The sequence below is a fragment of the Tripterygium wilfordii genome, chromosome 22 (assembly GCF_013401445.1).
Source record: "Tripterygium wilfordii isolate XIE 37 chromosome 22, ASM1340144v1, whole genome shotgun sequence".
Taxonomy (NCBI): domain Eukaryota; kingdom Viridiplantae; phylum Streptophyta; class Magnoliopsida; order Celastrales; family Celastraceae; genus Tripterygium; species Tripterygium wilfordii.
In genome coordinates this window covers 4,413,023-4,435,595 of record NC_052253.1, presented here as the reverse complement: position 1 = coordinate 4,435,595, position 22,573 = coordinate 4,413,023, and the positions used below count along the sequence as shown (strand labels likewise).

At 38.4% G+C, this 22,573-nt stretch overlaps 5 protein-coding genes across 8 annotated transcripts; 3 read left to right on the top strand and 2 right to left on the bottom strand.

Moving 5' to 3' along the window:
- Positions 1-3,649: 3,649 nt before the first annotated feature.
- LOC119990974 (protein NRT1/ PTR FAMILY 1.2-like) lies at positions 3,650-6,882 on the top strand. The gene is made up of 4 exons (XM_038837126.1): positions 3,650-3,934; positions 4,027-4,244; positions 5,109-5,659; positions 5,751-6,882. Exons 1-4 carry the CDS (start codon positions 3,841-3,843, stop codon positions 6,646-6,648), a joined length of 1,761 nt encoding a protein of 586 aa, XP_038693054.1. The 5' UTR covers positions 3,650-3,840; the 3' UTR covers positions 6,649-6,882.
- A 992-nt stretch (positions 6,883-7,874) lies between these two features.
- LOC119990404 (protein HEADING DATE REPRESSOR 1-like) lies at positions 7,875-10,833 on the bottom strand. 2 transcript variants are annotated; one of them, XM_038836295.1, is made up of 3 exons: positions 10,555-10,833; positions 8,357-8,698; positions 7,875-8,288 (listed from the first exon to the last, which is right to left on the bottom strand). In XM_038836295.1, exons 1-3 carry the CDS (start codon positions 10,609-10,611, stop codon positions 8,085-8,087), a joined length of 603 nt encoding a protein of 200 aa, XP_038692223.1. In that variant the 5' UTR covers positions 10,612-10,833; the 3' UTR covers positions 7,875-8,084. The 2 variants fall into 2 exon arrangements, with proteins under 2 accessions (XP_038692223.1, XP_038692222.1); XM_038836294.1 differs by having other exon boundaries at positions 8,357-8,676; positions 10,555-10,818.
- A 1,458-nt stretch (positions 10,834-12,291) lies between these two features.
- Positions 12,292-14,343, top strand: LOC119990403 (7-deoxyloganetin glucosyltransferase-like). The gene is made up of 2 exons (XM_038836293.1): positions 12,292-12,917; positions 13,010-14,343. The coding sequence occupies exons 1-2, from the start codon at positions 12,401-12,403 to the stop codon at positions 13,948-13,950; spliced, it is 1,458 nt and encodes a 485-aa protein (XP_038692221.1). The 5' UTR covers positions 12,292-12,400; the 3' UTR covers positions 13,951-14,343.
- Positions 14,344-16,848: 2,505 nt separating this feature from the next.
- LOC119992316 lies at positions 16,849-17,543 on the top strand. The gene is made up of 2 exons (XM_038839032.1): positions 16,849-17,005; positions 17,102-17,543. Exons 1-2 carry the CDS (start codon positions 16,897-16,899, stop codon positions 17,365-17,367), a joined length of 375 nt encoding a protein of 124 aa, XP_038694960.1. The 5' UTR covers positions 16,849-16,896; the 3' UTR covers positions 17,368-17,543.
- Positions 17,544-18,366: 823 nt separating this feature from the next.
- Positions 18,367-22,098, bottom strand: LOC119992065 (shikimate O-hydroxycinnamoyltransferase-like). Of its 3 annotated transcripts, none has more exons than XM_038838675.1 (3): positions 21,965-22,098; positions 20,864-21,306; positions 18,367-19,687 (listed from the first exon to the last, which is right to left on the bottom strand). In XM_038838675.1, exons 1-3 carry the CDS (start codon positions 22,047-22,049, stop codon positions 18,788-18,790), a joined length of 1,428 nt encoding a protein of 475 aa, XP_038694603.1. In that variant the 5' UTR covers positions 22,050-22,098; the 3' UTR covers positions 18,367-18,787. The 3 variants fall into 3 exon arrangements, with proteins under 3 accessions (XP_038694603.1, XP_038694605.1, XP_038694604.1); XM_038838677.1 differs by lacking the exon at positions 21,965-22,098 and adding an exon at positions 21,578-21,911 and having other exon boundaries at positions 20,864-21,279; XM_038838676.1 differs by lacking the exon at positions 21,965-22,098 and adding an exon at positions 21,578-21,909.
- Between the last annotated feature and the right edge of the window lie 475 nt (positions 22,099-22,573).

Below are 22,573 nucleotides of genomic sequence, written 5' to 3'. Positions count from 1 at the left end.
CAACATCACTCATCTGTCAAACACACAGTCAACAAAAACATATATGTTTGTCCATTTCCATAAAATTAAAATGATAAGACCTCACTAACTTTCTTAGCTGAGGAGACATGCACCAAGGAAATTAATAAACTCCATGCAACTATATACATATGGATGATTTGAAATGTGAAAATCTTGTTAATTGGGATGTCAACGGAGTTGGTTTTGGGAGAAAAAATAAATAATTTTGAAGTGTTTATCTATGTTGTGGTGTGCTTAAATCACCATAATCCCAAACTTTTACCTTAAAAGTTTTTGGGGTTGGTTACACGAATCTATGAGAACATTAAAGGGCATTCAATACATGTATTCTTTTCCGTGATCTATTATTTGGGATTGTATTTTCGTCAACAACTATTGAATCTATATTATTTCTTACTACTTTAAGCCATGTGTTTTTAGGTCTTCATCTTCTTTTCCTACTCTCTACTACCCGAATAAATTTTCTCGATTCTCGTCACCGCTACATAGCTATCATCATTTGTACATGTTCACGCCATCTTAAATGGGTTTCTCGAAACTTATCTTCAATTGATACAACTCTTACCTTAAATCTAATCATCTTATTTCTTATATTATCTTCCTTCGTATGGCTACATAGCATTTGCATTTATGCTAGGGTAACTTATTAGATTGAAATTGTAGTTTGACATTGTGTTCATGGAATGTAACTGTCCACAAAAACAAATCTATGCGAGATCATGTCATAGAACGAACAATATTGTGATGTGTTTGAGCTTGAATTTTCGACATGGTATTGAAACAAAAGACTCGGGAGTTAATAACACTTTTGGCCACTGAAAGATGACCCATGTTCCAACTCAGTCCCCCAAGTTTGGAATGTTTCAACTCAGTCACCGAAAGTTTCAGATTGTTTTAAATCCATCACCTGGACAGATTTAACCAAATCTGGGCAGTCAAATCGCCTACATGGCATTTTGACCGTTAAATATTTGTTAAATGTTACGACGTGGCATCACGGTTTTGCTGACCAAGCTAACGGTGACACCATGGCACAAAATCACTTATATGAGGGAAACCCATTCGCAAAAGACAAAAGACGTAACCTAATTTCTTCAAAATTCTCTGAAATTGCTCCCACACCTTGAGTGCAACTCGAGTATCAGAAGCTTGCTTCACGAATCACGCATGAGCTTGCGCGACAACGTCTGGTAATAGTCAATTTATCTCTTTTCTTCCATGATTGTGCAGATTCAGCACATATATGTCTTTACTGTGATTTGAGTTTGTTCAAGATTTGGGTATTAGGGTTTCTTTTGATATGAGCGCAAGTTTCATTCTTCTGTGTTTTGTGTGCTTCTTTTATTGTAGTTTAGTTGTTGAAATGGAACCTTCTCCAAGAAGACCCATAACCAGGTCACATTCTAACAGTAGTGATATTGTGATGATGTTCTTGATGCCTATATGACATCTCTGGAAAATAATGATGTAGGTATTGGTGATGGCAATAGAGGTACTGATCTTACTGGAGGTTTTGTTGTTGGCAGTGGGCTTGATACTGAAGCTTTTGATGTAGGCATTGGGGATGGTGGGAATGGCGATGGTGGTAGTGATGATAGTTTTAGTGGGGATGGTGGCAGTGATGCTAGTTTCAGTGGGGCTGATGACATTGATACTGGTTTCAATGGGGATGATGGGAGTGGAGATGATGTCAGTGGAGAAGATGGTAGCGGAATTGATGGTGATGAAGATGATGGCAGTGATGCTAGTAGTAGCTTCTGGATATAAGATAGGATTGCATCTGGTAGGTTTTGTTTCAAAAGTTCTTGGTTTCACTGTCATTTTGGACCATCTGTAATGGTTGATGAACTGCTGCAAAAATCCATATGCAGAACATGTTTTCTTTTGGTTTTGGAACAAATATGGATTTTTAGTGACTAATTTGGTACAATCTGAACCTTTATTTTGATAAATTATAATGAAATGTACTACAGTTTGGTGTCCCCTATATATTCCCTTATTTTTACTCTTTTTTTTTGACGTGGCAATTTTAATTACACATCAGCTTTGGACATCTCTGGTCAAAATGCCATGTAAGCTATTTGACTGCCCAGATTTGGTTAAATCTATCCGGGTGAGGGATTTGAAACAATCCGAAACTTCCAGTGACTGAGTTGAAACATTTCAAAATTGGGAGACTGAGTTGGAACATAGGTCATCTTTCAGTGGCCAAAAGTGCTATTAACTTAAAGCCTCGATCTATTTGGACGTCGCCTCTACCTATCCACTTGTTGGGTTTATCCACAAGTGTGAGGAGTGTCAAGACTAATTTCTCACATTGGATTGGTATAGCCCAATTGACCAATCGAGTGATATATAAGTAAAGTCGTTGCACCTCTCATAAAATGACGTATTTTTTGGGGCTAAGAACCAAAGACGACAGCTCATGAAGAACAAATCCGTGGAGCGCATGACGCCGAATGAACACTACTATTGATGTGCTCGAGCTTGAATTTTCAACAAATTCATGTATGTGAAAGAAGTACAATTTATTTCAAATAAACAAATCATTGCTTGAGCAATCGAAATTGGAGCCAAGTCCAATCAACTCACATTGGTTATGAATGGTATATATATATATATATATATATATATATGGTCTGTAATCTTATCATGCTTTTAGGGTGGATAACAAAAGGGATAATTGGTTACCACAAAGCAGATAATCAAATTGGGGTCATAAACTAGTATCTTCTCCAATCGCCAGTCTCCACCATGTGTTCATCAACCAAACTTTGAATAGGAAATTTCTATGCACTCCTTACTCCACAGCTTTTCAATACAACACTTTTTAACTTAAAATTCAACAAACCCAGAAAGGAAAAGAGAAAAAGAAGAAGCTGAATTGTAGGTGTCAGTTGCTGAAATGTTTTTGTCTGATAAGACACCCCATATGCATGCATTGCACCCATCAATCAAGCAGATACAGATTGTTAATAGGCCCAATTTCAAATGGCCTTTGCCTTTTTCCTTTGCATTTGCCCACACACTCTCATCATTGGATCTCTTTACATTGCATTTGTGTCAAAGACTACTTAGAGTTCAAAGGATGGAGAGTGGACCACCTTATCAACAGTAGTGAAACCCACATGAGAGATTTATGTATGATTTTTCTGTTTTCAGCACATGTCAGAGGCCCCTGCCAGTTTTTTAAACTTCAAAGTGATTTTCTTTTCTCTTTTATTTCTCTTTCAATGTGAAAAGAAAAAGGAAAAAAAGTGATTACAATACAAACTGCAACTAGTGTAGCACAGATCGTGGTGTGTTTTTCCCTACTCAATTAATTTATATAATAGTAAGATGCGCATGCATACGAATATGTGATCAAGTGGTAGAGTTCCGTGCGCTGCTACTACTTTCCCCTCCTAGTAAGACTTCTCGCTTCTATTCGGGTAATGAAAAAACAGTTATAGCGAAGATCCGTGTTCCCTCGAGAACGTTGTTCCAATGGTAAAATTGTAGAAATGCAACCGTATCTTAGAGGTCACATGTTCAGTTATCGAAAACAGTCTACCCCATATATTAGGTGGGGTAACGTCTTGGACCCTAATATTATGATGCAATGTGTATATAAATAGGTATCTATTGTGTATTATAGTAACTGACACACGCTAGCTACCTAACTAGTCATGCATTGCTTCTCCTTTCGACTAAAAATCATGTAAGTTCATGAAACCACAAGACAAAAGATTTTGTTAGTATTCCCTCTCCCTCTCCCTCTCCCTCTTCCTCTGTGTGTTTTTGTGTGTGTGTTGTGTTCGACAAATTGTGCCAAAGAAAATGGGAGAACCCAATTCAGATCAGAGAGAGATGAACCCCCAGCAGACTACAAAGAGACCAAAAGGAGGCCTAGTCACCATGCCATTTATCATAGGTATAGGCGTTTGATCTCTAATTCATCTGTATATTTATATGGTTTTACATGTTTGATTTATGTTGGGTTTGGTTGTATATATATTTATGCAGCAAATGAGGCGTTTGAGAAGGTTTCAAGCTATGGGTTGATGCCTAACATGATACTCTACTTGATGAGAGATTACAGAGTGTCAGTAGCTAAAGGCACCAACATACTCTTCTTCTGGTCAGCTGCGACAAATTTCTTGCCTCTTTTGGGGGCCTTTGTTTCTGATTCCTATTTGGGGCGCTTCCTCACCATTGCCTTGGGCTCTATCGCCAGTTTCTCGGTAACACTGATCTTCTGCTTCTTAAATTTGTCTTCTTTAACATTGCATGAAATTGGTGAGCAGGCCAGTTATTATTCTCTAATTGGTAGTTGTCCTGGGCTACATTGAAATGCTAAACAATTGATGAAGCATCAGTGTGTGTTGTTTATGAGTACGAGTGTATGACATTGATTCTGACAAAATACAGAAGAATTGTATTTATTAAGACTTGGCTTTGGCTTTGGCTTTGGATTTCGGATCTAACTTTGTACCTAAGATCAAACACATGAAATGATGTGCTACTGTGCTAGGCACAGGGCCCCAATCTGTATTATACACTAAATTCTGGCGATTAGGATGATTATTAATGAAGCTTGTTACCGATCATCGAGTTGGGATTCTTTTAAAACAAATGGTTTGATGACTATTTAATCTTTTGCCACATCAGTTTCTCTCTATTTGTATATTTGGTTTTGGTTAGCTTGTTATTGAATATTGAGCATAAGTTGAATGGATTGTATTTTGCCAAGCAGTCTGTGATCTGCTTTGTTCTAATTCGTGGTCGTACATGTAAGTGGATGCATAACTAGTCATATATATGATGTTTTAATGGACAAAACTCTGCAAGAATTCAAGCTATTAATCATGATCACCATAATCCAAGCCTTATACTAAGAATTGAAGCTAGTAATGGTGGTTGCAAATAGCACGCGCACGCTTGAGTTTTTAAAGTGTGTTATAGTTAATACCCACCTTAGTCATTGTGCATCATTCTGATATATTTTCCTTGTCTGCGTTAGAACCATAAAATATATTGCCCTTGTGTTCTGGTTGTCTTCTGGGCGCGTGTATATTAATAGTCTCATGAAGTATTGAATGATTCAGGGAACAGTTCTCTTATGGTCTACAACAATGGTTCCACACGTAAAGCCTCCACCTTGCAATCAATCAACCAATGTTTGCGAATCTCCAACAACAGGACAAATGACCTTTCTAATATCCTCCTTTGTTCTTATATCAATTGGAGCTGGTGGCATTAGGCCATGTTCCTTGGCATTTGGTGCAGATCAGTTGCACGATAAAGTTCGCTCTGGAGACAAGAGGGTCTTGGAGAGTTTCTTTGGTTGGTACTATGCCTCCTCATCTGTTGCTGTGCTGATTGCTTTGACTGGTATTGTGTATATTCAAGAACATCTCGGATGGAAAGTAGGATTTGGAGTTCCTGCTATTATCATGTTCTTCTCAGCATTGGTGTTCTTCCTTGCATCTCCCCTTTATATCAAGCGAAAAGGAAAACAAAGTTTATTCACAGGTTTTGTTCAGGTGGTTGTCGCTTCCTATAAAAATAGAAAGCTTCCGTTCCCTCCTCTAAATTCAAAAGGAGGTTACCATCAGAAGAAAGACTCAAACCTTGTTGCGCCAACGGATAAATTAAGGTATCACTTGATCAATATAATCGATGTAATCAAATTCGTCTAGTACTTTGGTCGCTGATTTCAACTAATCTTGTCAAATTAATTCTACCAGGTTCTTGAATAAATCTTGCATCATCAGTAATCCAGAACAAGATTTAGCACCAGATGGATCGGCTTCAAACCCTTGGCAGCTTTGCACAATAGAGCAAGTAGAAGAGCTCAAAGCACTCATCAAGGTGATCCCATTATGGTCTACAGGGGTCCTAATGTCGATAAACATTAGCCAAAGCTCATTCCCATTGCTCCAAGCCAATTCAATGAACCGACATGTCACTTCAGGATTCCAAATACCGGCTGGCTCATTTGGGATGTTCACAATTATTACTCTAACCATTTGGATACTTCTCTACGATCGAGTAATCCTTCCCGTAGCATCGAAGATCAAAGGTAAACCTGTAATACTAGGTGTTAAACTAAGAATGGGAATCGGGATATTCTTTTCCTTCCTTTCCATGGCAGTTTCAGCAATCGTTGAGAGCATTCGACGCAGAAGAGCAATCAGGGAAGGTTTTGCAAACAATCCTCAAGCAGTACTTATGGACATGAATGCAATGTGGCTTGCACCACAACACTGCTTGAATGGTTTAGCTGAAGCCTTCAATGCTATAGGCCAAACAGAGTTCTATTACTCAGAGTTCCCAAGGAGTATGTCAAGCATTGCTTCTGCTCTATTCGGACTCGGCATGGCTGTGGCTAACTTGCTAGCAAGTGTGATTTTGAGCAGTATGGATCACATTACTTCCAAAGGAGGAAAAGAAAGTTGGGTTTCAAGCAACATCAACAAGGGTCACTATGACAATTACTACTGGGTTCTTGCCATATTGAGCTTCATTAACTTGCTCTATTTTGTTGTTTGTAGTTGGTGGTATGGACCTTGTGCAGAACAGTATACAAACTTAGAGGAGGGGGATCAAGAAGAGTTAACCGAGCTCGATAAATCGCATGCTTGATTTTGATGATATTCATGTGTTCTTAGCCTGTGTAACATAGTGAATATATATACTTGTGTGGTTTGGATTATAGAAATCAAGACTATAATCTTACAATTAGGTATGTATCTGATACTGTACTTCCAAGTCTTTTTTTATTTTTTTTACATGTTTAATAGCAGTTGGAGGCATATTGACATTGTAAGTCTAGATTGACTACAGAAAGTTATTGATGGGCTTCTACACTTACAGCTATTAGCTATAGCCCATATGTCACACTGATGGGCCTGAAGAGTTATGGTCAGCCCATATAGCTATCTATCGAGGGTAGTTTTAGTCACACCCCGGTTTTTTCAAAGACACTCCAATCTAAGTTAACTACTCCTTGTAAAAATCAATTGACGAGATATCTTTGGAAAAAATCAAGGTGTGATTAAAGCTATCCATCTATGGATCTCTTCAAAGAAAGAAGCTCACTTTTGACATTTTTGAAGCAGCATGCGCATGCACATGTGCTCTTAAAAGACATGTATGGCACTTTGTCAAATACTGAATTGATGAAAAATAAACTAGTTTATAAACTGTCAAATTTTTTGAAATGAGAAGGGGATTAAAACTATTGTCACCAGTGTGATAAACATCATCCTTATCATTTTAATAGTGGCTTAGGTGTGCAATACTTTTAAAGTTGACACTAATTTATATTTGATAATTTTACCTTAGGCTAGCATATTTTTGAAATAAACTCGTTGGTAGGCCAAATAATGGACAGCCCTGTCCAGCCCATTTACAAATGTATGGGGCCATTCCATGATCCTTTGCGCCGAGGAAATCTCCGGCCCATTGTGCTCAAAATAAAAACAGCACATTTTATTTCTTAAATCTTTTTCCGAAATTAAACTCCAAATGGGTTTTGGAAACTAAAAACAGCACGTGGTTCCCAAACAGACCCCTTATTCTTAGTGTGTTTTTTTTCCCTTCCTTTTGGGAGTATCGGATGGTTTAAGGAGAAGCAATTCTTGAAGAGTCTGACGCAGATTTAAGGTAATAATGTCTGATCTTTTTTTTTTCTTTGATAAAGTTATGATGGCATGGGGGATATGGAAATTTATATTGATGAAGAATTCTCCCATGTTTGCATGAGAGCTGATGAAGGTGACTGGTGTAGTGGTGTACATGGTACATCTAGTGAAAGAGGTTATTTTTCTCTTTACTCCTATGCTGAGAGATAAATTGAGAAGAAGCCATTGTTGAAACTGAGTCTATGAAATTTTACAACTGATTGTTACTACAGATCGATTGACAAATAAAAAATGACTTGCATAGAGCTTTCTTGTGCGATAAGATATTCATAGTTACAAGTTATGGCAGCATGCACTGACCACACTACAATGCAGAACACTGGTATGTATGTGTGTATATATATCAGAAAACCTTACTCCTAACAGGGACAGTATCTAGGGTTCCTCAGGGTCTTCATCGTCCACTGGCTCATTTTCCTGTAGCATGTTCATCAACATGGAGATCTGGTCTTGCAGCATAGCATTTTCTCTTTCTACTTCTGTTCGTTTGCTCCTCTCGTCCAGAAGCTGTAGTTGCAGATGTTCTAGGCACCGTGCGTCCTCGTCCAACTGCTCATTGACGCCATTAATTTCTCGATCCTGCAGAATTAACTAGTCGCGCTTTATTCTGAACATGCCAATGTACATGGATAATTTCCAAAATTTACCTTTCTGTTCATCTCCTGAACGGCAATCCTCCGCATGCTCTCAACTACATCCACGTTAACAAGCTTCCGCTTCTTTCCAACCAGCCACCCTCGGGGATAACTTGCAGCGTCAAAGTCTGGAGGAGGGAGTAAAGACTCGTTTGATGGTTTTCGACCATTTACTGGTTCCAATGGCTCGAAAAGAGCCTTCCGACGCTCAGAAAGTTCAGCTGAATTGGGAGTTGGCTCCTCCATCTTTTCATCGTTCGGTGTTGTTTCCTCTTTGCTGGGTGTTTCATTAGCTATTTCTTCCGTCAAATCATTCAACATCCTCCCGCTAGCTGTAGGAAAGAAGTCACCATTCTAGTTCCAAGAAGTTTTAGACACTGTAAATCTAGACTACATATAAATACTGCTACATTATACACTACACCAGATAATTTGAGGTGCTTGAGAAGGACATCGGATCACTTAACAAGATGAAAAAGGGGGAAATAAACATGGTGTATTCTATGCAAATCTGCAATCATGATATGAAACATTGAAAACATAGACCAAGATGCCAAATCCGCTCAACAAATAGTGTTGATTGAAGTGGACTCATTGAAGTTGTCTCCGATGGATCAAACAGATATTATGGTAAGGTGTTGGATGAATGAACCTACCGATGCTCTATACAGACCATTACAATACACAACCAAGACTGAACTTCAGACACAAGATGCTTAATTGTGGAGCAGAAGGAAGATACTTAAACTACTCTTCAAAAACAATCCCTACTTGCAGAACAAAAGAGCATAAACAGAAGAAAGTGGCAGATATGATAAAAATATTGAAAGAGCAGATATAAAGCACAACTGCACAAGTACTGCTATGGCCCCACAAAAATAGTTGTAAAACATGTCTGGGTAGGAGAATGTATTAACATTATATATATCAACCTCAAAACAATCATCTGCTACCTCCCCTGCTTGAAAAAGAATCCAAAGCAGCATCATTATAAAATCAAATCATCACCCACAACCACTTACACCAAAATAAATAAGAGTTGGCTTCATTTTGTGACATCAAATGGCCAGCATTTGTCAAGTTCCACTCCTACCTCATCAGAAAATCCTGTCTCTTAAAACCTATACAACATCAAGCCAATGAATGTTCACATTCACATCATCCGCAGACATTTTATGACATCCCACTTTATAACATACTTCCTTCCTCTTTCTCTCTACTTTTTTTTTTTTTTTGCGTGTGCAGTGTGTGTTTTGGGGAGTTGACCTAATAAACCCTTTATTGTTGAGAAAGTATCATTTAGACTTTTTTGTTTGCCAAACCATGAAAAGAAAAGGATGGAAACACTTGTGGAAGATTGCGCTCTGGCAACAACACAATGAGCATGGTAGGTAAGATGTTCAATCATAAATAACACCAAAAGTATATAAACATGCAAATATGATATGTCAATTCTTAATTAGAAGTGTTCACATTTTTTTCCAAGTATTGTGGATTAGAGAGAGAGAGAGAGAGAGAGAGAAGTCATTGAAATTGGTGGAATCATTCATAGAATATTAGAAAGAGATGCTTTGGTAAAAATTTTATTAATGGTACTAAAATAAACCAGAAAATAAATATCATTTTTTTAAATATGTCTTCATAAAATATTTACTTTAATTAATATAAGTTAATACATATAATTAGTTTCCCAATAAGATATTTTCTTTTGAATAGGGAGGGAAGGCTCCAATACCACACACACACATCACACACATGAATGACATCTTAGCTACTTGTAGTTTTCAATAAGAATAATTAATTAAAACCATATAATGAAGGAAAAATAAATAAAAGAGGAGAGATCGGTCAGCAAAACAAAGGCAGTAAATTAACGTATCAGCAAAGTAAACAGAGAGAGTCATAATAAGAAAGCCCCATGATTGCGGTTCAGCTTTCTCTGCATTTCAGTTGAGAAAAAAAAAGAAGAGAAATTGGCGTGCTGATATGGGTAAAAAAACAGAATTATCTTCATAAATCAAGATGATAACATGAAAAATCATTCAAATTTCCACATATGGGTTGATGGGTATGTCTTAAATCATGAAGATATCAACAGAGCAGGAAATTTTGGGTAAGTAAGCTTCATTCCCCTCTCATCAATGAATCAAATTCAGAACCAAACAGACAGATGGTAAAACAGAGTAAGACCTGGAAATTAAAAGAAATACCTGATCTCTTTCGAGAATTCCAATGTATCCGAGTAGCAGAGACCGGAGAGAACCCATCCAAAGCCCCACCACCCAAATTGTTCGGTTTTTCCATTGGAAAAAGAAATCAGGAGTTGGTTGAAATTCTTAATTTCGGTTGTTATATATGACTTGAGACAACAAGGGATGATGAAGATAAACGTTGCTGTCGTCAACGGTAGTTGTAGTGTGTAAACAGATGACGGCACCATCAAAAGATCAATCATTTCAACGGCTCAGATTTCTCATTTTATGGCTACAGTTGTCTCTGCGTTGACCGCATGCTTTGCATGTGAAGGGAGAGCTGAAGATTACTCAACTTCCTTCTTACAGGATTTGCAGGAGCATATCCTCATTTTTCTTGGGCCTGGGCCGTGATCCTTATTCTGATTATGGGCCTGAAAGTTCGGCCCAAGAACACTACCCACTCAAATGTTAAACTAGCTGCCTAAAATAACCTAGAATTCATCGTCTATTCAGCTAACTAGAGATTTTGAAGAGTTGGTACACGTCTATCCAATATAAAATGAGATAACTCAATTCCTTATCAAAATTTCCAAAAGTAAAAGGGGATAAGTTTGGAAAAAGCCATTCTACTTTGATAAAAAAAAATTCAAACAAGTCACTATATAAAATTTCGGGATAAATAAGTCAGTCTACTTTGCGTATCGATCTCCGTTAATCCATATTTTCATTAAAAGTGCACTGATGTGGTAAAAAAAAATGTGAATTATTTAATTTGTAATTTTAAGATTAAAAAAGATCTCGTACTTCAGAAAAAAGACTCATTTAGCCCCTAAACTTTTACCTAACATATGAGGCAAATTAGGGGACTAACTCTTCCATATGTAGACATTTACCTTATAAATGAATGATATGTCACTCTCTAATTCAATCACCAGGTTTTATGGGATCCTACACTTACATCAATCAAGGGATAAGATTCTTTACTGAGATGATTGTGATTCCATCTACTGGGATCCCTATCTCTTTTGAGTCGAATTTTACAAGTTAGTATCAACACCTAATCAAATGTTACCTCACATCAATATGAGGAATTTATTTTAGGAATCTTGACGGTAATGTGTTGTTATAAGATTAATTGTGATTAAGGTGAATTATTAATATATACATGTATGATGTGCAGGGTATACGGGAAAAGTATTAAAGTAGGCATTACATTAGCAATGTCATGAGAGAAAATCCCGACTCATTCAATATGGCGGAAACTAGGGGTGACAAATAATCGATTATAAGTTGGACAACAACACACGTTTAAAAAATATTTATATGTTTGGACCTCAATCTCGATTGGATTTCGAACATACTTAATTGATCAAATTCGGATTATAGACGGTGAAATTATGAAAATGTGTGCAGTCCGAGGGAAAACCAGAGGGTTCTGGAGAGATTTTCAAATCTCCGCGCAGGCCCATCTTTCTTGTAGTTTGGTTATGATGAGTCTACAAACCAGACAAAACATGTTGTCTTGGAGCTGCCCTACACTACATCATCACACAAATAATTGAAAAGCTAGATCTGACAGATTCTTGTGATTTTCTTGAAACATGATCTCTCCACAGCCACATGAACAAATTTCGAGATGATATTATGGATACAGAGATAGAAATAAAAGTGTCAAATCATCACATTTAATAAGGTGTGCGTACCGAATAAAAAGGATGTGCATTTAGACGCACCCAATCTAATAAACATGTGATTCGTGCATGTTAGGTGAGAGTACTAATCACTCCATCAAATACCTTTTATATATGCATGTGTTAATGTGTGTTGACTGTCCATTGTAACTCACCAATATCAGAGAGAGATGGGTTCCATGGAAGCAAGCAAGAAGAAGAAGCCTCATGCAGTGGTGATCCCATTTCCATTGCAAGGTCACATAAACCCTACTCTCAAGCTAGCAAAGCTTCTTCATTACAAGGGCTTTCACATAACATTTGTGAACACTGAATTCAACCACAAACGCTTAGCCAAGTCCAGAGGCCCTGAAGCCCTTCAAGGATTGCCAGACTTTTGTTTTGAAACAATCCCAGATGGCCTTCCTTTGACCAACTTAGACTCTTCCCAACATGTACCCTCACTTGTTGATTCTACAAGGAAGAACTGCTTACTCCCATTTCGCAATCTTGTATTGAGACTCAATGAGAATGCTACAATGCCTCCAGTTTCTTGTATTGTGTCCAGTGGTCTCATGTCCTTCACTGTTGAGGTCTCTGAAGAACTTGGAATTCCAAATGTTTTCTTCTGGACATATAATGCAAGCAGCTTCATGGGGTTTACAAAGTTTTTTGATCTAATGGAAAGAGGTGTCTCTTCATTTAAAGGTAAATCTTTTATCACATAAAGTGTTTTCTCCAAGTATTTCATTTTTTTAAAAATAAATAATAAATACTTTCTATTTCTTTTATTATTCCAGATGAGAGCTATCTGAATAATGGCTATTTAGAGAATACATCAATAGAATGGATACCTGGGAAGAAAAACATCAGATTGAGAGACCTTCCAAGCTTCATTAGAACAGCAGATCCAAATGATCTCTTTCTAAATTTCTTCAAAGTAGAAGTTGAAAGGGCTCAAAGAGCCACTGCAATCATCTTGCATACTTTTGATGAACTGGAGAATGAAGTCTTGGACATCCTCAAGCCAAAGTTTCCTCCCATCTTCACCATTGCACCTCTCCACTTGCTCCTCAGTCAGATTCCTGAAAGTAGTAGTCTGAACTCAATTGAATTCAACTTATGGAAAGAAGAGCCTGAATGCCTTAAATGGCTTGACACCAAGGAACCCAACTCAGTTATTTATGTAAACTTTGGCAGCATCACAGTCATAACACCTCAGCAACTCTTAGAGTTTGCTTGGGGACTTGCTAATAGTAAGCAAAACTTCTTGTGGATAGTCAGGCCAGATCTAATTATGGGAGAAAAGGCAATTCTACCTCAAGAATTCAAAACAGATACTGAAGGGAGGGGCTTTTTGGCAGGTTGGTGTCCACAAGAGAAAGTCCTCAAACACCCTTCAATAGGAGGGTTTTTGACACACAGTGGATGGAACTCAATGCTTGAAAGCATAAGCAGTGGTGTCCCCATGCTTTGTTGGCCATTCTTTTCAGACCAACCAACAAACAGCATGCGTGCTTGCTCCGACTGGGGTGTGGCTGAGGAAATAAATAATGATGTGAAGAGAGATGAAGTGGAGAAGCTTGTGAGGGGACTAATGCAGGGACAGAAGGGAAGTGAGATGAGGAAAAAGGCCATGGAATTGAAGGTGAAAGCAGAAGAGGCTGTTTGTTCTAATGGTTCATCACTGTTGAATTTAGAACATTTGGTGCATGAAGCATTGCTCTCAAAAGATGATTGATTTGTATGCTTAAAGTCAACCACCCAGAATAAATGCCTAAAGAAAATCAGTTTCAAATGTGATGCAGTTGCAGCAGCTGCCGAGCACTTCTACATGGTGTGGGACCTTGGCAAAGGACATTGACTGAAGATTGAGATTGATTACGGCAATCTTGTGTTGCCTTTTATATCTAACAGTTTGCATGTGTTTGGAACTCCTTATTACTACGTTTTTTTTTTATTTCCTATTAATTAGCATATTTGTTTTTGAGGGTTTGCTGGACGTATTTAAGACTTTTGTAAGCCTTTATTGAAGACAGCTATCTTTTGATTAAATAAAACAAAACGGAGAAGAGTTTCTCTAAAGTTCCGCTTATCAATTCTTGGTGAATTGATCTGGTGGAAATTGTGTTGTTGTTCGGCTTCTTTGTGGTTTCTGTGTTTGCATCAAAATGTGTGGACAAAAGCCTCTGTATATATACTCTACATTTTGTGTGCAAGTATTCAGAGCGTTTAGATTAACAAGACTTACATCCCACATTGGTTAGGTGTGAAATGTTCAATAAGTAAAGATCCAATCTCTCTAAAGTCTAAACCGAGACTATTCTTTTAAGGGCAAAATCGTGCGGGCCTTAAGCCTAGAGCCGACAATATCTTCTCAAGTTGGACTTATATTTTTACATGCTCTAAAGAGGGTTGACATAGTGATGATATGGTATCTAGGCATTATCAACACTAACAGTAATCTCCATGGCATTTTTTTCATGCTAGATATGAATTATATATCTCCAAAACCATGTTATATGACATTTTCTTTATTATCAGAGTTGGGCTTATCCATGCAACTGAGACTGTTTTTGGGTTTTCGTTGACATGGAGGGAGTTGTAATAAGACTGATTCTGGGGTGGTGGATTCTTGAAACTGGTCATTTTCAAAGAGAGACAACAATGAGAGATTGCTTTGTGAGTGTTGGGCTTGTTATAGTAAATTCCTTTGAAGGAGTCAATAGAAGATGTGGTCAGTGTTTCAATTTGGTTCCTGGAAATTAAATTGTGTCAATTTAATAACTCAATATTTAATTTGTTTCAATTTGATCATCCGGACAGATTTTGCCGATTTCGATCTATCAACCCCTGATTTGGTGGGTCGATCGTTAAATCAAGTTTTACATGTGAAAAGTAACTTCCAAGATGGAAATAATTAATTTTTTTATAAAAATTCATAGGTGTACAAACTACAAATGATTGCTATACAAATATAATTATCATTATATGGAAAAAAAAAAAAAAAAAACCCATATGGAACCGGAACTTTCTCTATATCTCCTTGCTGGAAAAACTACATTCTGTGCTTTGGGCATCTTCCCCACCGAAGCCAACCCTTTCCTCCTCTTTTCACTCGGATCAAGAAGCTGATCGCTGTGAAAGGCAGATTGTGAGCTTGAGAGTGGGGTTTATGTGACCTTGCAATGGAAATGGGATCACTACGGCATGAGGGTTCTTCTTCTTGCTTGCTTCCACGGAACCCATCTCTCTCTGATATTGGTGTTTTTGATGGAGTGAATAATCTCACCTGACATGTACGATTCACATGTTTCATGTTTATAATTCTATTATGAACTATGGATGTGTTACAGTGGATGATATATTTACATTCTATGTAGCTGTGGACATATGAAACTCAGGGCTCACCTATCAATAAATTTTATTTTAGATTGAAATTTCACATCTGGCATAACTCTGCTGAAGACATGTAAGTATTAGTATATAAATTCATATTTTCCATATCTGGATTGCTAGACAGGACTCTTGCATAAGCAGATGCTCATAAAAAGGTACTGCTTTGTTATTGTTGAGAATATGGACAGAGGTAAGCCAACGTTACATGAGTGGCCCATCCAGACGTATATAAAGTCACACACATACCCTTCCCTTGTTTTTTCGATGTGGGACTTGTGGACCTGCGGTGGTGTGCGCTTCAACACTTCTCACATAGATATCCCCACATCCTCAAACCATCCTACTTATCACATCCCTTTGTGTTCAGAAGCTCAATACACTCCCGCAACCTTGTAGTGATACCATGTTGAGCATATGAACCAAGGGCGAGTTCATATTACATGGGCCTAAAACGGACATTTTGGACATAAGGGGATGATGCCCCATCTTAACTCAAAAAGCTATATAGCTCAAAAGTTAGGGTCCATCCACATGTATATAAAGCTACACACTTGTTTTTCCAATGTCGACCTTGCGGCGGTGTGTGCTCCAACAGTTATATATCTTCAACTGTTCTCTTAACCTTCCTAACTTTATTAGACAAGAATTTGTATTCAAATCAATATTTTGTGAGAGAGAAGAAAGCTGAGTATCTTATTCCATTTGCAACTTTATTCAGCCAATTTGAAGATCTGATGGCAGATTATTCTAGCGTTAAAAGATAGCAAGGAAGCTTCATGGATTCTTTCCACCAGCATAGGAAAAGAAATAGTCTTTTCACGGCCAAAAGGTTGAGAAAGAAAGAACCTAATCTTAAAAGGAAAATTAAACAAGTTGTGTTAGATTGAGCACAATGATTTGTTTTTGATAACCAAGAATGATATATACAATCTTATTCTTTGGACATCCGATATAGACCTAAACGCATGCCCGCACACATAAAAGTTTATCATCTAATGAGAGTATAAGTTGGGTTTAAACCCAACATGTGGCCATAAGGGTACTGCTCTTAGTGAGAATCGAACTCAAGACCTTCCGAATTCATACAGTTTAATCTCATAGAGATTCACCACTAGACTATCACCCAAGTTGTTAAAGAAATGCGACCCATTCGGTTAGTAATTGTTAAGTTTCAATTTTACATTTCAGCCTGAGATTTTGATTCCTCTATGATACTATATTTACTCTCATAGGGGTAGCTCCTATTGGACAAGATACCTTAGACCACAGAACAGGGCATCCGAGAACAATGGAGTTAAGACTTGGAGCATGGTTTATAGTCATCTTGTGTGTGCAGACCCTGGTGATTTCTGCTCCGGAAAGCTTATCCAGAGAAGAACAAGAACAGGCAGTTCATGGTATGCTTTCTTTTGAATTTTGATCTTCAAATTAAGAATAACTTCATTGAAGCACTTCTGCTACATAAAAGTGATTCTTGCTTCTTGTAATGGCAGGCATAAACGGGACGATCGGAGCTTATGGAGATGGTGAAAGAGGAGAATTTGAGGAACACCATGAAATTTTTCATACTGGAAGAGCACAAGGAGGAGGGAAGGGAGCTCACAGAGGCGGTGGTGGAAACATTGATCGTCGACCAGAAAACCATCAAAAAAATGATGCTTCATCATTGGCAAAATCGGCATCCCTAATCTTAAACCACCCTATGCTGCATGTGAGCATGGCCTTAATCCTAGTAATTCCCATTTTCTTCTCTCTTTAAAACACCTTAAGACAGCTTTCTGGAAAAGAGTCCCTACAAGGATCACCTCTTGCTTTTCACATTTGAGTTGTGTTTTCTGATAAACATGTCTTAGAGTTTTTGTTGATTATGCATTCTAGTAAAATGGTTCTTGTGTTCCTTGAAGGAGCTAGTATGAGTTGGGTATTGTGATTTCACTTTGGCTAGTGATTTGGTAAATTCAAGTTTTCAACTCCACAATTTTTTTTTGGGGTAACCGGAGGAACAAACCAACCCAGCCCAACATGTCTATTGGACAGTTGAGTGGGCGAAAACTTTGGGCTGTCAGAACAACTTGCACCACGCATACGACAGATAACACTAGGCCGAAACCATGCAAGTGAAAATGGGGCTCCTAATGCCTCCCCGGATGTGGATCCTAAAGCCCACGGGATCAAAAAAACTTCAGGGAATTATACTCTCAGTTGGTTCAAACTCTTGAACTTTGTGGCATGCCGAAACCCAGAGATATAACCAACTGAGTTATCGCTCCGTGGTGCGAATAAAAGGGTCTCCATTTTACTCAGATTCAAAGAGAGTAGAGAGTTCACTACAACTGACAACCATGTTATGAAATTCAAAACAGAGTTCTCTACACCTCAAAACCATGTAATGCAAATTAAAGCAAGGCAAAGAGCAAGACATCCATGGAAGTCTAAAGATCTTATCAAAAGCAAGTATACCTCTACTTCCATTTTTCATCCTTACAAGTATTTTTCCTCCTAATTTCGTTACTCAACTACTTGAAAGTACCATGTTCGTTGTCCAATCAGTGTTAGTGTAGATGTCACATTAGATTTTTCCGGCGTCGAATCTATGTGAAGGACAAAATTAAGAGGAAAAAAAAATACTAACTCAAGTATAGTTAAAAGACAAAATGTAATATTTTCTAAAAACCATACTTTCTACATGTACTATCTTCTTTCTACACATCTTCAATATTACATTCTGCAGAACCAGTAATCATTCAAAGGCTTGAAATGCAAGAAAAAACCTAATCTTCAACAGCAAATCAAATGGTTCGTATAGAACAATTAATGTTCTCAACCTCATTATTATGACAATGGTTAAAGAGGCATCTTAGACCACAAAACAAAGCATCCAAGGAAAAAGAAGGTAACTGTTCTGAAAGTTTAAATCAACAAGTAAAAATTGAGACAAAATAAAATAAACTTTGAGGTATCGAATTAGTGATACACTTACTTTCCTGAGGTTCACATTTGTGTACGAACGCAAAGAGCGTGCGACTTCAGATGGTATGACTTATGAGTAGACATCAACAATGTATAGAGATTAGAGAGAAGTAGAATAGAGAGAGAGAGAGAGAAATTCTGATTTTCTCCATCTGGCCAGCTGCTGCTTCGCTCTGCGGATTGATGAGCTCTCCAAAAAACTCATCTTCTTAAATGTCATATATGAACTTCTCAAACAGTTTCATGTGTTCAGATTGCAAAGAGATGGCCACGGATAAGCTCCCATCATTGGTCGGACTTGGTAAGATAAATGACAACCCCTCGTATGCAATCCCACCAGGCCCCATAAAAATCGGCCTACCCCAACCAAAATCTGCATCATGAATCGGCAGCCTTATCCAGCTAGTTATACCAAGATTCGGACACCTAAAAGTATGAGCCCCACGTACAAGCTTTGATAAGTCGGGTTGCAGCTCTAGGTAATCAAGGGCTGACCTTAAGTAATCGTTATCCATCCTGGCCAACGCGTCATGAATCTGGCTTGCCGAGTACCATGCTGGTTTTGATTGGAGATCCCCTGCTACAGCAATTGGTGTGGTAGTAAAGATTACATTGCCAAAGTAGCCGAGAGGCAGAGGAGGTTGCAATCTTGACCGCCCATCTGTTGCAATGTACAATTTAGTCTCCTGATTGTCAGCTAGACCACGTGCCCTGCATGCAGACCTCCATAGATGACCGGCCAACATCTCATATGAGCTGTAGTTGACTGTATTACCATTTTCCTTGCTTTTGCCTTTGAGGGTCATAAGCTGGTCACGAGTCAACTTGAAAATGCCCACAGCTGTGCTTTCAGGACCAGAATGGGGTTTTGTTGCTTCAAGAGGAGCTTTCAAGGATGGAGGCGGTTGGTACTCAATATGAGGGAATTGTGGCTGAGGTGGGTCCCGTGCTCGGACTATGGTACGGTCGATGAATGGTGGAATTGTGAGCTCCAGACCACGAGACATATCTGACCATGTGTTCACAAAGTGAAGACCAGAAAATCCATCTGCCACATGATGTTGCATGCCAACACCAAGGGAGACTCCCCCACACTTGAAGTATGTGATCTAACAAGAATCAAAACCAAAAACTTACATGAGTGACTCTGGATTTAAATGTGAATACAAAAAAACTTAACCGCATAAATGGCTGTGGAGTTTAATGCTAATATGAAATTGAAGATGATGTCAAACAGGTATAAGCTCGGCAGTGAGGGATTTTCAAGACGGGCATTTGCCTTTAGGTCTAAGCAAAATAACCGCTGTGGATAAATCGTACAAACACGTGAAGTAATATGCAACCTGACTTGGTGGTTTTCACCCTCTAGCCACCGCCTCTTTTGAATTTTCTATTAGCCGCACAAAACACTGAACATTAGAAACTACCACAAGTTTGTGTCATGCTACCCTTAAATGATTACAACTACAGAAGCAGTTCTACTATAGGAGATCTACTATAGAGGTTGCTTTGGCGGTGTTAGAAATGGCATAGATTTCTATGCCTTTTTTCCCATCGGTAAGCTTTGGAGGAGGAGTATTTGAACATCTAAACAAGACAGCGGAAGCTGGAGCTATAGAAACCAGTCAAACAACTCCACTACAGGGTTTATTAGGTTATTTTTCAAAACGAGGAGACCTTTTCTAAACTTAAAAACGATAATCAACACCAAAAGTGACATGGCAAACACTTCACTGCCACACACAACATCTAATACCAAAATCATACCATGTCATTGCCACTGTAATCTCAGCATTTATTGCAAATAACATGAAGTTGGAGATAATGAAAGCAAAGAAGCCATACATGGAATACAACATGAAATTGTTGTCAGATCAATCTTAGGGTTGAAGTATTTTAAAAAACAAGTTGCATACGAGACGAACATGCAACATCGAAATCCAATTCAACTGTTCCACTGAATTGTTGTCAGATCAATCTTAGAGTTGTGTTCTAAAATAGCGTAGGTTCAATGAGAGAAGAATCTTGCAGTTCCTCAACATTGAAAATTCAATTCAATGTTCTCAACAGGCTAGATTCAAGCAACGTTTGAAGTTCACATCAATGATTGAAAATCTTGTGATTCCTCAGCATGTATAGAAAATTTGATAAGATGAATAGATGGTAATAAATGATGTAATCAATAGATGAGTAATATCAAGATCATATTCCAATCCAAAACTTGCTCAACCAATAATTTTAAATCGCTCAAAACATGTAAGACAAAAAAATTAATAAATGCATACCTGCAACACCAAGAGAGGAAAAGAACTTATATCGCCAGAATAATCAACAGGTGGAATGAGCTGCTTGAGCTCCATGGTGGGCGCAAAATCACCAAAATCATCAATGACAGAGTTGGTCTCAGCCACATCCAATTGGACGCCTTCAGCATTGCAATTGATCTCAATACGACCATCCTCATCGCGCCTAAGCCGCCCTGCCATTGGATAGAACGGCACCAGGGCCTTGCTCAGGGCCTCCTTGAGCACTCGAGGATCGAAGAAGTTGGAGGCTCCGGTCGGTCTGTAAAAATAGACACTCGGGGTGTGGAATCTGGGCACCACCAGGTCCACGTTGGCGTTCCACAGCCCCTTCTGCGGCGTCTTCTCCGCCGGACGCACCATGTTCGACTCCTTAACGTTGATGATCATTTTCAACCCTACAATGTTCGCCGTCGGTTGTTGGACTGCAAGGTCATAAAGTTACAAACTTTACTACAACCAGAAAATTTGGGATAAAATTCTTTAATGGGTACACAAGGAGCAGATCAAATTCCTTATAACATACGCGATTTGTAGTTAATCTGCCAAGATAAACAAATTAGCGATTTGCTCTGATATAGAAACCATAATTCTTTTTATGTTGTCAAACAGCCAAGCGCACTTCCTTCCTAGCTAATATGATTAAACCAAAAAAAAAAAAAAACACAGAGATTTACCATGGGATATCAATTGTACCTGTAAGGGAACTAGGGAAGAGAGCACAAGTGGTAACAGAGCTAACGGAGGGGTAGACTTGGAGACGATGAAAGAAAGTAGTCTTTCTGTGATACGATTCGATCCTAGTGTTCTCCGGAAATGAAAGACTTATGACTTATGAGAATGGCCAAATTAGTAGTAAACCCCAGAACAAAGAAAGGGAAAAAAAAATCACTCACCCACTCCCTACCATCTATCTGATGCCATGTTTGCATCCCCACTCATTTGACCTTGAACAAACCACCAACCCCCGCTCACGAGAAAACAAGCTCTTCTGTTTCTTAATAACAAGTTTTGAAAAGTACCGTTTTGATTAGACCTCAATAAAAAAAGAAAAAATCACATTCATTCGCCCCTGTCGCTTACCTATTTGGAGTGTGGAGTGGTGGGTAAATGGGAGTTGATGAGAAAACCCATGAATCATTCTTATATTGTGATAAAGATTCGACATTTAGGTAATCAAACATTAAGAGAATGGCCACATTGTTGATAAAAGAATAAGTTGGTGCACAGCACGTAGTACTGTAGGAGTTACAAATAAAGCAATAAAAGGAGGAAGTTGACAAAAGTTGGTGAGACGGCGACCTGAAAAAGTCTCACACAAATTTGGTCATACGTGACGTGGAGGTGGAGCCCACGGCGTTAGGCGATGTTTGGTGGCTGGCTGTTTGGGAGTTGCGACCCACCGTGATCTTTCTTTGGGAATCAGACTGTTATGGGGGTCCAGCCAAAGGTTTGGTGAATGGAAAAGGCATGAAGAAGTATCGATCACGTCACTCTAAAGAGTGTTTGATACTGGGCCGGCAGAATGCCTTGTTGGCGGGAATGAGCAGAATTGGCTATGGCCCATGGGCCTGTTAATGCAAACACGTTGTTTGGGCCTGAATACATTGACCGAATGGGCCAAGCCCTATTTTGGCGACTATAGTATATACCCTTAAACCTCTAATATATAGATTTTTTTTTTTGGTTTTA

Coding starts and splice junctions, on each gene's coding strand:
- LOC119990404 (XM_038836294.1), bottom strand. CDS start 10,648: ATGGAAAAACCGAACAATTTGGGTGGTGGGGCTTTGGATGGGTTCTCT. Junction 8,677..10,554: donor GAATTCTCGAAAGAGATCAG/GTATTTCTTTTA, acceptor TCTTTCCTACAG/CTAGCGGGAGGATGTTGAAT. Junction 8,289..8,356: donor TTCAGGAGATGAACAGAAAG/GTAAATTTTGGA, acceptor TTAATTCTGCAG/GATCGAGAAATTAATGGCGT.
- LOC119990974 (XM_038837126.1), top strand. CDS start 3,841: ATGGGAGAACCCAATTCAGATCAGAGAGAGATGAACCCCCAGCAGACT. Junction 3,935..4,026: donor CACCATGCCATTTATCATAG/GTATAGGCGTTT, acceptor ATATTTATGCAG/CAAATGAGGCGTTTGAGAAG. Junction 5,660..5,750: donor GCGCCAACGGATAAATTAAG/GTATCACTTGAT, acceptor TAATTCTACCAG/GTTCTTGAATAAATCTTGCA.
- LOC119992316 (XM_038839032.1), top strand. CDS start 16,897: ATGGAGTTAAGACTTGGAGCATGGTTTATAGTCATCTTGTGTGTGCAG. Junction 17,006..17,101: donor ACAAGAACAGGCAGTTCATG/GTATGCTTTCTT, acceptor TTGTAATGGCAG/GCATAAACGGGACGATCGGA.
- LOC119990403 (XM_038836293.1), top strand. CDS start 12,401: ATGGGTTCCATGGAAGCAAGCAAGAAGAAGAAGCCTCATGCAGTGGTG. Junction 12,918..13,009: donor AGGTGTCTCTTCATTTAAAG/GTAAATCTTTTA, acceptor TTATTATTCCAG/ATGAGAGCTATCTGAATAAT.
- LOC119992065 (XM_038838675.1), bottom strand. CDS start 22,049: ATGTCGAATCTTTATCACAATATAAGAATGATTCATGGGTTTTCTCAT. Junction 21,307..21,964: donor CCACTCCACACTCCAAATAG/GTAAGCGACAGG, acceptor ATGACCTTGCAG/TCCAACAACCGACGGCGAAC. Junction 19,688..20,863: donor TTCCTCTCTTGGTGTTGCAG/GTATGCATTTAT, acceptor GATTCTTGTTAG/ATCACATACTTCAAGTGTGG.